This window comes from Paramormyrops kingsleyae, chromosome 22 (assembly GCF_048594095.1).
Source record: "Paramormyrops kingsleyae isolate MSU_618 chromosome 22, PKINGS_0.4, whole genome shotgun sequence".
Lineage (NCBI taxonomy): Eukaryota > Metazoa > Chordata > Actinopteri > Osteoglossiformes > Mormyridae > Paramormyrops > Paramormyrops kingsleyae.
The window spans coordinates 11,716,063-11,730,142 of NC_132818.1; the positions used below are offsets into that span (position 1 = coordinate 11,716,063).

The 14,080-nt window shown below is 49.5% G+C and overlaps 2 protein-coding genes across 4 annotated transcripts; both read left to right on the forward strand.

Annotated features, from left to right (window-relative positions):
- The first annotated feature begins 267 nt into the window (after nt 1–267).
- LOC111836882 (AP-2 complex subunit alpha-2-like) lies at nt 268–9,487 on the forward strand. 3 transcript variants are annotated; one of them, XM_072704822.1, is made up of 22 exons: nt 268–901; nt 2,324–2,535; nt 2,620–2,813; nt 2,907–3,036; nt 3,137–3,238; nt 3,328–3,587; nt 3,686–3,854; nt 3,940–4,077; nt 4,152–4,334; nt 4,445–4,542; nt 4,636–4,867; nt 4,953–5,135; nt 5,415–5,557; nt 5,845–5,907; nt 6,143–6,193; nt 6,697–6,779; nt 6,872–6,960; nt 7,149–7,273; nt 7,376–7,495; nt 7,697–7,766; nt 7,973–8,107; nt 8,252–9,487. In XM_072704822.1, the coding sequence occupies exons 1-22, from the start codon at nt 835–837 to the stop codon at nt 8,327–8,329; spliced, it is 2,925 nt and encodes a 974-aa protein (XP_072560923.1). In that variant the 5' UTR covers nt 268–834; the 3' UTR covers nt 8,330–9,487. The 3 variants fall into 3 exon arrangements, with proteins under 3 accessions (XP_072560923.1, XP_072560924.1, XP_072560925.1); XM_072704823.1 differs by having other exon boundaries at nt 269–901; nt 7,379–7,495; XM_072704824.1 differs by lacking the exon at nt 5,845–5,907 and having other exon boundaries at nt 269–901.
- A 144-nt stretch (nt 9,488–9,631) lies between these two features.
- Nucleotides 9,632–13,643, forward strand: LOC111836884 (uncharacterized). Its single transcript, XM_023798546.2, has 5 exons — nt 9,632–10,851; nt 11,093–11,213; nt 11,314–11,473; nt 11,802–11,925; nt 12,029–13,643. The coding sequence occupies exons 2-5, from the start codon at nt 11,121–11,123 to the stop codon at nt 13,212–13,214; spliced, it is 1,563 nt and encodes a 520-aa protein (XP_023654314.2). The 5' UTR covers nt 9,632–10,851; nt 11,093–11,120; the 3' UTR covers nt 13,215–13,643.
- The last annotated feature ends 437 nt before the right edge of the window (nt 13,644–14,080 follow it).

The window sequence follows — 14,080 nt, forward strand, 5'->3', positions numbered from 1 at the left end:
GCTACAAACAAAATGAATAGCTTGTGTATAAACAAAATTCAGTGAAATGGTTCTCGTTCTTAGTCATCAGAGAAGGTTGTGTAGATATGTCAACGTTACATGTTGCTCAAAATACTATAATTTTCCTAAACTCTCGGGATCCAATAGAAACCTGTATAGAATTTGAGCGATGTAGAGATAAACAAATACCGTTAAAGAATAGCGGGAAAGTGCGACGGGAACAGATACCGTACACCAATAAGCTTGCAGCAGGCAATAGAGGGCGGGGCGGAGCCCAGCTTTCCACAGCTCGAATCTGACGGGAAGCGGCGTCCTGGCTCACGTTCTGGTCACGAGCTCAGTCGGGTGTAGTATAATTGCCAGCCGGTGGGCCGTTAAACGCCCTCAGTGAAAAGAGGTAGCTAGCAGGCAGAGCGTCCTTGCGGCCGCTCGCTCCAGGAGCCTTACGAAGAAGCGGCTGATGCATTCTAGCATTTAAAACCGCTAGCCTAGCTATCTGTGACCCAAGAGAGCCACAGGCTAGCGGCAGAGCCGACTAGTCGCTGTGCGCCTTATCCTGGTCGCAGGGTTACCGCTTTACCGACGCTTTACGACACATAGTACCCCATAGGGGGGGGGAGTCGGGGCGGCTGGACGGTCTGTGAGCATCGGCGCACGGTGACAGAGCTGAGGGAGGCTCTGAATGAATAACAGACAACCTCCGACCCACCGCCGCTTCAAGCCCTTCACCACCCGGTTACGACTGGTTAAAGCGTCGCCGTTAACGTTGGGTGATCCTGGTCATCGAGTAACCTCGCCGGCTGCTTCGGTAGAGCATATTCAGCGGACGAGAAGATGCCGGCGGTGTCGAAGGGGGACGGGATGCGTGGATTAGCGGTGTTCATTTCGGACATCAGGAACTGTGAGTGTCACGCCGTGTGGTAGGCGGCAGACTCCGCTCACCCCGGGGCCCTGATTTGGGAAAGGCTCCCGTTAACCGAGCTGGATGCTCCCGCTGGTCGAGGCTAAAGCCTGAGTCTTACTGATCGCTGCTGCTTGTGTCCATTATGCGGACAGGGCTGCGATTACTGAAATAAGGGCGGACACATCAGTCAGAGGAATGGGAGCCTTATGTATGTAGTTGGCCAGTTTATATTCTTTATATGGAAATGCACATGACACCAATATCGCTTCCGTAAATGTGTCCTGATTATTCCCGGGAGCTGGCACTGTACACTACTTAAGATAGGCCGCTAGAGTAAATGGCATCTTAAGCCTTTAATCATGATTACATTGCTGACTTACTTTAGCTACTACATGTTGGTTCATGTTTATGGTTTGGGATGTAATTTTTGGGATCTGGTTTCCCCCTTTTCTGAGTTTTGGATCCCCGGTCTCCAGAAACAGGAGATTGGTGACAGTAGTTTACAAGAGTATGCTAGTCACCCTTGGTCATTATACAGCTTAGTCGGGAAGAACAGGGTACATGGGGCAGGCTGAGTTCTCAGGCAGTTGATGGATGGATGAACATGAAAGTACCTACTGAATTTTCATGCTTGATTATATTTGTAAGATGCGGAGTTATGGCAGCTATTACATGGCTGCCTTTGGCTCTCTCCTGGTGGTGGAGAGCTTAGCCACACAAGTGTTGGCATAGATGATGTATGTCTCTGGGCTTATGGCACAGCATTTCAAGTGAGCTCTTTAAAGATCAGACTGTCATTTCCCCACAATATCCCTATCTCCTTGAGATAGGGACCATTTAGAAGAGGCCGTAATCTTATTAGTTGCTGCATATAGTTTCTTTACCTTTTATTCTTGTAATGTCTTCCTTTGCCTGGCTGGTCTTGCTCTTGTGCTGCTTTTTGTCTTGACACTCTAATCTCAATCTGCAGGCCCCTCATTTGGCCCCCATACCCACAGCCACACCCCTCTGTGAGGCCCCTTTCTTCTCTGTCACTCCACCTCTCCTCCCTCCCTTGCCTGCACCTCATGCCCGTCTTCCTAACTGCTCCTGTTTGATCCCTTCTTCCTTACTCCCACTGTGACCTGCCTGTCCTATAATCTGACCATCTTCCCTCTCTAATGTAGTGTTTCCCAAAACAGTCCTTTGGGACCCCCTGACTGTCCCTGTTTTTGCTCTTTCTCAGCTCTCTGTAGGGAGCAAAAATGTGGACTGATTTTTTTTTGGGTAGTTGGGTGGGAGCAAAAATGTGAAAAAATCTTCTCCTTTCCCTTATTTTTCCTCCACTGCATTTTCTGCTTCCGCTGCTTTGCTTCATTTAAGCCTCGCCGAGGTACCTTGTGGCTTTTTGCTGTCACTAATTCTGTGCTTCCCCTCCAGGTAAGAGCAAAGAGGCCGAGATAAAGCGCATTAACAAGGAGCTGGCCAACATTCGCTCCAAGTTCAAAGGAGACAAGGCACTGGATGGCTACAGCAAGAAGAAGTATGTATGCAAGCTGCTCTTCATCTTCCTTCTGGGCCACGACATTGATTTTGGCCACATGGAGGCCGTCAACCTGCTCAGCTCCAACAAGTACACAGAGAAGCAGATCGTGAGTGCCAGTGAACAGGCCAGTGTCCCGGTGACGATGATGTGCTGCCACTGGAATAACCTCTTCTCTCTCCTTTTCTCCTAGGGCTACCTGTTTATCTCTGTGCTGGTGAACAGCAACAGTGAGCTCATCCGTCTCATTAACAACGGCATCAAGAATGACCTGGCCAGCAGGAACCCCACTTTCATGTGCCTGGCACTTCACTGCATCGCCAACGTGGGCAGCAGGGAGATGGCGGAGGCCTTCGCTGGGGAGATACCCCGCATCCTGGTGGCTGGGTGAGTCACCGGGGTGCTGCTCGCTTCAGGGGTCGGCTCTAGATGGACACAGTGGAGACTCCTTGATGAGGGGGTGCTGTCGATGGTTTACAGGGACACCATGGACAGCGTGAAGCAGTCTGCCGCGCTCTGCCTGCTCCGCCTACACAAGGCGTCCCCGGATGTGGTGCTGATGGGCGAGTGGACGTCTCGGGTGGTGCACCTGCTCAACGACCAGCACATGGTGAGATCACGCTGACCGCTGCTGTGCCGCTAGCGCTCTGCACTGGCTTTGTCTAGTAGGCTTGATGGGTGACATTTTTGACATGCCCCCTGACTCCCAGGGAGTGGTTACAGCAGCAATCTCCCTCATTACCTGCCTGAGCCAGAAGAACCCAGACGAGTTTAAGAGCTGCGTGCCGCTGGCGGTGTCCCGCCTCAGCAGGGTGAGCTTGCGCCCCTTGTTCTCTTCCTCTGTCTGGGACGATGAACTGAGCTGGTGCCCATGAGCCATCTCTTTCATCCCCGATCGCAGATTGTTTCCTCAGCCTCCACGGACCTCCAGGACTATACCTACTACTTCGTCCCGGCTCCCTGGCTGTCCTGCAAACTGCTCCGGCTGTTGCAGTGCTATCCTCCGCCAGAGGATGGCGCAGTGAAAGGCCGTCTGGTTGAGTGCTTGGAGACCATCCTGAATAAGGCTCAAGAGCCGCCCAAGTCCAAGAAGGTGCAGCACTCGAATGCCAAGAATGCAATCCTGTTTGAGGCCATCAGCCTGATCATACATTACGACAGGTGAGGGCTCTAGCAGGGCGTGCCGCGCCGAGGGCCAACCCCCCAGCCCCCCCCCCCCCGCCTCACTCACAGTAAATCCTCCTCATACTGCCCCGTAGTGAGCCCAATCTGCTGGTGCGGGCGTGTAACCAGCTGGGCCAGTTTCTGCAGCACCGTGAGACCAACCTGCGCTACCTGGCCCTGGAGAGCATGTGCACGCTGGCCAGCTCCGAGTTCTCCCACGAGGCCGTCAAAACGCACATCGAGACCGTCATCAATGCCTTGAAGGTGTGTGCCCCCTATCTGCCGTGTCCTGTCAGCAGTAGATGTACCTGAGGTCTAATGCGGCTGGGCTCCCTTCCTGGTCTCGCAGACGGAGAGGGATGTCAGCGTGCGGCAGAGGGCTGCAGACCTACTCTATGCCATGTGCGACCGCAGCAACGCCAAACAAATTGTGGCCGAGATGCTGAGCTACCTGGAGACGGCGGACTACTCCATCCGAGAGGAGATGGTGCATCTTCGTCTGCGCTCTGCCCAAAGCCAACCCCCCCCCCCCCATGCTGACTGACCGTCTGCCCTCCCCAGGTGCTCAAGGTGGCCATCCTGGCAGAGAAGTATGCCGTGGACTACTCCTGGTACGTGGACACCATCCTGAACCTGATCCGCATTGCCGGGGACTACGTCAGCGAGGAGGTGTGGTACAGGGTCATCCAGATCGTCATCAACCGCGACGACGTACAGGGCTATGCCGCCAAGACGGTCTTCGAGGTACGCTGGGGGGGGGATCTCCCTGGGGAAACGCATCCTCGACTCAGTGACACCGTGTCCTTAATTGTCTGGTGCGTCTGTCATTCCTCTCTCTCTCTCCCTCCCCCCAGGCCCTTCAAGCACCAGCATGTCACGAGAACATGGTGAAGGTGGGGGGGTATATCCTGGGGGAGTTTGGCAACCTGATAGCCGGGGACCCCCGTTCCAGGTACTTGTGGTCCACTCTCAATCCCTGTGAGCTCATCACTGCCCCCTGCAGGCTGTCACTCACCACCCCCTCCTCCCCCCCTCCACTCTGCAGTCCGCTGGTCCAGTTCAACTTGCTGCACTCCAAGTTCCACCTGTGCTCGGTGCCCAGCCGCGCCCTGCTGCTCTCTGCCTACATCAAGTTTATCAACCTGTTTCCGGAGACCAAGCCCACCATCCAGGAGGTGCTGCGCTCTGACAGCCAGATCCGCAACTCGGACGTGGAGCTGCAGCAGCGCGCCGTTGAGTACCTCAAGCTCTCCTCCATCGCCAGCACCGATGTCCTGGTGAGGCCTTGTGCGCTTTAGTCAACGGCCGCGCGTGATGAGCGACATGAAGCGACCCTGACCCGCCTCACCCCCACGCCTATAGGCCACAGTGCTAGAGGAGATGCCCCCATTCCCCGAGCGGGAGTCATCCATCCTGGCCAAACTGAAGAAGAAGAAGGGTCCCGGAGCAGTGTCGGTGTCTGACCTGGAGGAGGCCAAGGGGGAAGGAGGTGCTCTGAATGGCAGCGGGGACAGGGGAGCCGATGCCGCAGCCACCTCCAACAGCGTAAGCGACAGAGGCAGCCTGTTTGCTAAAGTGGGTTTTCAGATAGAGCCCCTGTCTGGTGTGTGGCCACCGTCTGTCCTGCTGCCTGCCTCCTCGGCATGCTTTGAGCCTGAGACTGCATGTATTAAGATGTGTTTTTTCATATCGTAAGATGCCCTGAAATGAGGCGTGCATGTGCTGTTCAGGCCTGATCAGTGAACAGAACCTCTCGACTGGCCGCACTAATCTGATCTGTGACTGTGTCTGGCGGGTCATCTGCTGACTCTCGCGTTCCCTCAGGCCACCCTGTCCCCCTCGGCGGACCTGCTGGGGCTCCGTTCGGCAGCTCCCGTTGCCCCTGGAACTGGCAGCCTGCTGGTGGATGTGTTTCCTGAGGCTGGACCTGCATCTGCTCCTGCTGTCAGTGAGGATGGCTTCCTCAGGTAAGCCCCCTAAATCAATTACCAATAGTCATGTTGTCAGGATTTATTCTCTGAGTTTTGCCACCAATAGTCTATCTGTATTTGTACCAGTAAATCTTGGTACCATCAGTGAGCAAATGGCCCCTCTCAGTATCTCCTGTCTTTCTGTCTCTCTTTTCTTTGTCATTTTTATATGCTGTCTGACTTCATGTGTCTCTTCCCTTTTTCTCTCCCCTTCCTATTTCTTTTTGTCTCTGTGCTGGATTTGTCTGTCTCTCTTGTCCTTGATTGTGATTGGATATTGTCAGACATCTGGACCTGCCTCCCGAGAGCTCTGACTCCTTATTGGTCGAAGCTCCTGGTGAATCTGAGTAAGGGGCCAGAGACTGTCACACGATTAAAGGCAGAAGAATTGGCCTACATTCTTTTAAAAATATTGTTTGTGCAGCCATTGTATAAGCTCTTGTTCTTTTCTTGATTTTATAGACTAAACATTGTTTTTGTTCTTTCAGTATACTTGTCATTCTCTGATTATTTCCTTTCATTGTGCTTGTTTTGCTGCGCACCCAACCTACTCTAAATGCTACCCTCTCTCTCGCCCCCCAGCTTCGAGGACCCTGCCCTGCCGCTTCCAGAATCAGATGATCTTCTTTACAAGTAAGGGCTCTTTCCTTTTTCTTCCCCGCTTCTCTTCTCTCCATTCCTCCTTCCCTCTTGTCCTCTCCTCTGCTCTCCTCTCTTCACCCTGGCTGTTAACAGGCCTTCCACCTCTAAATATATATATGTATATAGTATATGTATACGGCTTAGGGAGCATCTGATAAATCTATCTGATCTTTTTAAATGTAAAGATGTTGACTGAGCTGAGCACACTGCCAGTTTATTGACCGGAGGCGCAAGTGTCCTCCATGTCCCCCTGGATTCTTGTTAAGTAGAACTTTAAGGAGGTTAATTGGAAATGTGCAGTGTAGAACACGCATGCCAGACTGTCCTGCTGCTGGAGCCCTGCTCAGCATTTCCTGCATGGCAGCACTGCGTTGGCGCCTCTGCATGACACAAGGCACAGGCCACCTGATGCCTGTCGGGCAGTATGCAGTACGAATCTCAGCCTCCTTCCCAGCGCTGCCTTCGTGACCGCCTATTGACCGTCTGACTCTTAGGTTTGTGTGCAAGAACAATGGGGTTTTATTTGAGAACCAGCTGCTCCAGATTGGCACCAAGTCAGAGTACCGGCAGAACCTGGGTGAGTTGGGGACATTCCCCCCTCTCCCCGTATTGACACCTCCATTCAGGGACTCTGGCCCCGGAAGCATCCCGCTCTGCTCCTCTCCTCAGGGAGGATGTACCTCTTCTTTGGGAACAAGACATCTGTGCAGTTTTCCAACTTCACCACTTCCATCACCTGCCCCGGCGACCTACAGACTCATATCCTGTCCGGTTAGAGTTAACACCCACCCCCCCTTTTCAAGAGATGTGTGGTTAGAGCCCCCTCCATCCCCTTAGATGTTGTGCGTAAGGTATAACTGTAATGGCTGTTTAGCATCAAGAGTAACATGCTGACAGAGGACTCGTAGGGCATTCTGTGGTTGTGCATCCTTAACTAACTGGCCCACAGCTGAATATGCAGACAAAGCCAGTGGAGCCCCTAGTGGACGGAGGTGCGCAGGTGCAGCAGGTTCTCAATATCGAGTGTCTGTCCGACTTCAGCGATGCACCTCTGCTCAACATCATGTTCAGGTGCGGCTCTTCACCGGCCTGCGTGCTCCATGCTCTCCCCCGAGTCAGCCTGTGGGGGGGGGAGAGGTCACGTGACTGTGGCTGACCATGCCCCTTTCCCAGCAGGTATGGGGGTGCCCAGCAGAACCTCACGCTAAAGCTTCCGGTGACCATAAACAAGTTCTTCCAGCCCACTGAGATGAGTTCACAGGACTTCTTTCAGCGCTGGAAACAGCTGAGTCTGTGAGTGGCTGCTTGCACACATGCGTGTGTCTCAGCATTAATGTGCGAGTGTCAGTGTGCTTGTCTGCATCTTTTCAGCGTTTCTAAGCATTACGGCCCAGTATGTTAATACATAGTCAGATACCCACTACTGTCTGCGCGTGTGTCCGTGTGCGTAACTGTGTGTCTAAATCCCTGAGGTTCCGCTTATTCTCTCTTCAGCCCTCAACAGGAAGCACAGAAGATCTTCAAGGCCAACCACAGCATGGACACTGATGTCATCAAAACGAAGGTGAATCTCAGGGTGTCGTGATGTATGACTGTAAGCTTTTTTTTTTTTGTGGGGGGGGGGGGGGGGCTGTCTCCTCCTCCTTTTCATCTCAAGGTGACATTCAGGCTCTTTCAGATGTGCTGTCATCCCCCCCCCCCCCCCTTTACCAAACCCAGTCTCCATCCTCCTTACTGACCTCTCTCACCTGACTGCTCTGTTCATTTCAGCTGTTGGGCCTGGGACCTGCCCTGCTGGAGGACGTGGACCCAAACCCAGAGAACTTTGTGTGTGCTGGGGTGATCCAGACGAAAGGCCAGCAGATTGGCTGTCTCCTGCGGTTGGAACCCAATGCCCAAGCCCAGGTACCTGTCCACCCGGCCTGCCTGTAGCCTATAACCCGTAGCGTCACTGTCCCGTCTTGTGCTCTGCATTTTAATTCACTCCCTGCGCGTAGACCTCAGCCTCCTGCCCACCGCACCACATTCACCTCCTCCTCCTCCCTGCAGATGTTCCGGTTGACTCTGCGCAGCAGCAAGGACACGGTGTCGGTGCACCTCTGCCATCTGCTGGCTGAGCAGTTCTAGAGCCGCGTCTCTGGGGCTGCAGCACGCTGTCAAACTGGGCCCTGCACACATGAGGGAAGCCGTGGGCCGAGTGGGACAGGCCTCGCTCTGTCTCCACCCGCTCTTACCTGCTGGCTCTTATCGTGGCTGTCGTCGTTTTTATTGCTGTTATGCTCTGTGGGTGCGTGACAGCCCATCACTGTTTCTGAATCTGGAGTTTTGTTTTATTTTTCTTGCTTTTTGTTTACTTTCCATGACTCTGTGCTTGTGCTGCCAACTGGGCTGCAATGACAGGAAGACATTAATGGTCTTTGTCTCCTGCCCGTGTTACCAGACATCCCCCTTTAACTGGTCTAAGCTAAGCCACATTCTCGATCATGTTTTCCCTGATCTTTTAGCTTCAGGCTTTTTCTGTGTGTGTGTGTGTGTGTGTGTGTGTGTGTGTGTGTGTGTGTGTGTGTGTGTTTCTCATTGATGTGAAATGACTGGTGGCTTTCTATACCCCAGCCTCTTACCAGCACTACTGCCAGCCGCATTCGTTAAACATCCAGACCTGCAGTTAGTGTTTAGAGATGCATACTCTCCCTGTTCACTGCGTATCTATGTGTTCCTATGATGACGCTTAAAATGAACATTCCAGTTCCCTTTAATGGCAGTTTACAGGGGAAGCCCCCAAACTCCCTTGACAGGGTTGAGCTCGGTTTTTCAATGCCAGCAGGTGAGCAGGGGACCGCTGTATGACGTGAAGAGGTGGGCTTGGAGGAAACACCCAGCTGCTGCATCACTGGCGTTTTAAACCTGATAGACTGGACCCGTCATTGACAGTCACTGGGTTCATGCGGAGCTGAGCAATGCTGTCAACACGCTGTGTGTGGTTCATGTGTCATTGTTATATTAAACCTGTCTGATGTACTGGGGCTAATATGAAGTCATTGTCATGATGTATATTTGACTGTAAGTCTCACATCTCATGGAAGGTGTGGAACATTCTCATGTTAGATAAAAGTCCATAACGTGTGTGCGTGTGCGTGTGTGAGCGTTAGTGTGTATGTGTGCGCTCGCCTGCATCTTCAGTGTTTCTAAGCGCTGCTGCAGCCCACTGTCTGTAAAATCGGTCAGATACCCATTATAGAAAATGACTGTGTACTGAACAATGTGAAAGTAAATGTATGAATACAGCTTCCTGTGTCTACGTGTCTGCTGTGCTCCTCAGTGTCCGCGTCTGCCACAAGAAGGTTGAATGCATGCAACATTTTCTTGAACTGCTTTTTTAGTGTGATGAAGGAAATTTTCTGCACATGTGTGTCTGGAGAGTAAGCAGTAAAACAACATGTGATGCTCAGATTTCATATTGGTATGTTAAGATATGTTTGCCCAAGGTGCATTGAAAATTACTATTTTAGCCTTGAATCTGAGGCGTCGACTAGCTCGTAACCGTTGTGTTTGAACTGGATTTTGTCTAACATTTGACCAGCAGCTATTTCTCTAATTGGTTTTAGATATAATGGTCAAGTTATTACATTATAGCTTTTTATGCTTAGAGGGGAAAGTGACGTCATCGGTTTCCCAGTATTATAACAGGAATGTGGACCTCAATATTGTGACACCAAGAGACGCAACCGGCAGAATTTGAGGAAAAACATAATAATGCGCAAAGTGTCAAAAGTTTGCGTCATTCCGTGATAAACCTGGGGGAGAAAATAAATGGATATAGAGAAAATATAAGGATTGTTATTCCATACACAGCGTCGATCCCTTTCATTCTTATAATGATAAGGTACTTGCTAATTAAAATGCAGAATTAACGGAATAGGCTACCATAATAAATGGCAGTGAGAAGGGAAAGGGTTCTCATATATTGAAAAACGTACACTCAAATATAAGTATGTAATGGCAGAGTGTTGCGGCGTGTATATGGGCATTTAATTTCTAATATATATACATGCACGATGAACGTCAGAGGGATGTCGTACATTGTAAAAATCAAAGTAAACACATGACGTATGAAGAGCATGATACGTGCATAAATTTAAGAGTGCCGCAGTCACTTCAGAGTGTTAATCAAATTACATAATTTATTTAAATAGATGGGGGGGGGGAGTCCAAAACAGACCGGATACTGTGCAGCCAATAGCGCTTGCGCGGCCGCCACTTAGCTTAGCGCAGCCTCCTTCACTGATTGGTTAAAAATGACATCATATAGAATAGTACTATTTTTAGCTCCGCGGACTGGCATTACCTCATCTTTTTCCTCACGCAGGTATAGACATACAATAACAAACAATATCGCAAGCGCAGACGGACGGAGAAAGAGAAAGACGACGGAGGAGAGGACTTCGCGCAAACATCCATTTTAAACACTCTTTATTGTACTGTTAAATATTTTATTTTTCTTCCAGGAATCTCATTATTCTTATTTTATTTTCCTCATTCTTTAAAAGCTACGCTTTTTTACAGAATCATGAAAAATTGAAGCTGAACTATTAGGCTAGGTGTTTTAATTTAAATGTAAATAATTGTGGCGTGGAGTGAAAATCTTTGCGGTAAGTTTTGAAAATTTTCTTAATTTTTGTCTAGTTTTCTTAAATTGTGCATTTATTAGCAGTGTTACCGGCGTAAGCGATAACTATTTGCCTATATATTTAAAGTATTTGACGTTTTGGTTGTCACGGTAAATTGCTCCTTGTGTGCCGAGTGCTCTTAAACTAAACTTGTACGGCCGATTTTTTTAAATGAATATGGTATATTGTCATAACATCTGCTCATGTTTTATTTTCGTCCCAGGAAAACGAGTCTCAGAATAAAGAAGAATATGGTTTACTGCAGGGAACGAGAGAGCGAAAGCCCTCCTCTATCTCTAATCTTACCATATCTCTACCTGGGCGCTGAAGCTGACGTTACACAGGTGAGTACCTAATTTTAAATTAAAAGTCTAATTAAAATTCGTGTCCAAAATGACTTTAATTAACAAATATGCACATTGCCGTTTCCCTCCGGTGGTTCAGGACTGCCTGACGTCTCAGGGTATCAGCTACGTGCTGAGCGTGAGTCGCTGCTGCCCCCAGCCCGCCTTCTTGCCCCAGAAACAGTATCTCCGCATCCCGATTGACGACTCGCTCAGAGACGAGCTTCTGCCCTGGATCCCAGAGGCTCTGCAGTTCATTGGTTAGTATTAACTGTCCATTTCAAAAGAAATGTTGTCGTCACTAAAATAATACTTTTACTCAAGAAAAAAAACAAAAAAAAACAGACAAATTTACTTTTGTCGTTTTGCTGCTAGGCCTATTAGATTTTTTTGGTAGAACATTTGTATGCACTTTTGCAGGAAACTTGTTTACAGTTTATTTGATTGTTGACTGACTGATTTTTACTTGACACTGAAAACTGACAGGAATAACTGTACTTTATGTTGGCACTAATGTTAACCCAGTGAGATCCTTGAGCTGTAGGGGGCGCTTTTCTGAGGCACTGTGCATTTCTGCCTCTCCTGCAGATGGCGCAATGTCCTGTGGATGCTCAGTGCTGGTTCACTGTGCCGCTGGTGTGTCCCGCTCCCCTGCCCTGGCTGTTGCCTACGTCATGTATCGACTGGGCCTGGGGCTGGATGATGCGTACAGGTCAGTGGGCTGACGGTAGCTTCCCCCCCCCCCCCATCTCCCTGCTGCTAGGAGCCTCAGAGTCCATGGTGCTCATTCCTGATTCTCCTTCTGTCTCTTCCAGGTTTGTAAAGGAGCGCAGGCCCTCCATCTCCCCAAATTTCAACTTCCTGGGTCAGCTACAGTCCTTCCAAGGTACTCTGCTCCACAAGAACTGTGGAGCCAATCAAAATGCTAAGCTCATTGTGCCTCCTGGTGAAAGTGCACTATCCACCAATGGAAACACTGGTCACAGTCTCACTGTGCCACTCCCAGTCAATCAGGATGCATATATTAAGAACTTGATTGAGGGTGACTTTTTCTCTGAAATTAAATCATATGCACGCTGTGAAGGTTCTCAGTACACAATAGGCAGTTTGAAACAGGACAGAATGTGTTCAGACCATCCAGCCAACGGTGACAGCAGGCTGCTTCCAGGCATGACTTCAGATCCAAAGCAGAATCAACAAAGGTCACAGGAGCTCAGTGTGTCCGTCACCGATAAACTCAGAACACTCACTCTAACACCACATGAAGTGGAAGACCCTTACGAAATCTGTAATCAACACAGAAATGCGAATTATCAGCCAAGACGTCTGCCAAGGCCCGCACAACTACAGGTCTCGTCGGAATATTCATCCCTTTCAGAGAAGCGTAAGAGCCTGACACTTTCCCTGTCCTCTTTGAGCATGAATCAACAGACTCCTCAAAGCACCAAACTGGAGATGGAAACTGAGAATAGCAGTCAGAGGCATCAGGGAAACATTTCCAAGACTGTGCAGAACGCAGATTGGGGTCAGTTCACCAACACAACTAAGCAAAGCAGAAAGGCAGTCGTGAGTGGTTTGTGCGAAGAAGCACAGAACATCCTTCATGTAAAGCAAACCCATCAGAGTAAAGAAAATAAGACCTCAACTAGAGTTCGGAAGACGGTAGACGTGGGAAGAGGAAGCTGTGCTGCTACACACGGTGAGCGGATTGATGAAGTAAAGTCTATGCTAGCAAATTCGGGACTGAACACCGGGGAGTTCAAACCTACGGCTACAATACAAAACCAGCGCATTTCCACCGATCGACAGCAGATGTCGCCAGACGGCCACTGTGCTGCCGCCGTGGAGGCTGTTGAGGGTTTAGACGTGGACCAGATTCCCTTGTCGCCAATCGGCCTGACTGTGAGCAAGCTGTTGGGCTGGGGCGAAAGAATGCTACTGGGCACTTTGCTCGGTCCCAGGGTGAAGGTGGGACAGCCCGCGCTCCCTTACCGATGTTAAGCGTTCCAAAGAGTCATGGAGGCCATACAAGCAAGGAGAAAATTGTGAAAGACTCCCCTTTGCATGGGATGAGTGTACCGCGCGTGCGTGTTTAACTGTTTAAATTATTCCGGTCTATAGCTTGGACTGCATGCACTCCCACATCTGTATATTCCTCTATTCTTATGTGTCAGTGATTTTCTTTATCTGTCAATGTTCCACACACTGCGGCAATGTGTATACGTTACTCACTACGGCACACATACTAATTCTGAAGGCGTACTTTCCCTACTATGTATATTTAAAATGCAGAGTGATGACGTGGATTACTATTTATCGACTGACTTGTGATTATTTATTTATTGATGTTATTTATACTACGAATATTTCGAGACTGGTATTTTTGTCACTATTGCTTGGAAGTAAAAATTAAAGAAAATATTTTAGGCAGTTGTTTGGTACTTTTTACTACGAATCTCAGTGAATGGTCACCCAAAATCATCTATGCTGCCGGCTAAGATGTAGCATTGCAGTGAAACTGGGCACAGTGTAGAGCGACCGCGGTTAAGTTAGCCTCATATTCGATATTCAGTTTTCTAGCTTCAATAACTTTTCACGGAAGTAAGGTGGGGCGTTATTAATCACAGAATCGTGTTGTCCAGTACGCAGGCTAAGATGCACACCGATTATTTTTGCGCTTCAAACCATTTCGTGATTTGTGCAAAATCGTGTTAATAGCTAATAAATTAGGTTCTGTCAGCTGTAATGACATGGTGCTTTAGCATTTTGGGCTCATGGCGACTGATGCACACCCCTTTGTTTCCCAGATTGCTTTACGTACGATTTTTAATTAATTTTTGAATGTTCGAATGTATCCGTGTAATGCG

What these genes read in the sequence shown, in the direction of transcription:
- LOC111836882 (XM_072704822.1), top strand. Translation starts at nt 835, where the DNA reads ATGCCGGCGGTGTCGAAGGGGGACGGGATGCGTGGATTAGCGGTGTTC. An exon ending in TCGCCAGCACCGATGTCCTG is followed by an intron (nt 4,868 to 4,952) that starts GTGAGGCCTTGT and finishes CCACGCCTATAG; the next exon opens with GCCACAGTGCTAGAGGAGAT. An exon ending in GAAGCTCCTGGTGAATCTGA is followed by an intron (nt 5,908 to 6,142) that starts GTAAGGGGCCAG and finishes CTCGCCCCCCAG; the next exon opens with CTTCGAGGACCCTGCCCTGC.
- LOC111836884 (XM_023798546.2), top strand. Translation starts at nt 11,121, where the DNA reads ATGGTTTACTGCAGGGAACGAGAGAGCGAAAGCCCTCCTCTATCTCTA. An exon ending in CTGAAGCTGACGTTACACAG is followed by an intron (nt 11,214 to 11,313) that starts GTGAGTACCTAA and finishes CCGGTGGTTCAG; the next exon opens with GACTGCCTGACGTCTCAGGG. An exon ending in AGAGGCTCTGCAGTTCATTG is followed by an intron (nt 11,474 to 11,801) that starts GTTAGTATTAAC and finishes CCTCTCCTGCAG; the next exon opens with ATGGCGCAATGTCCTGTGGA.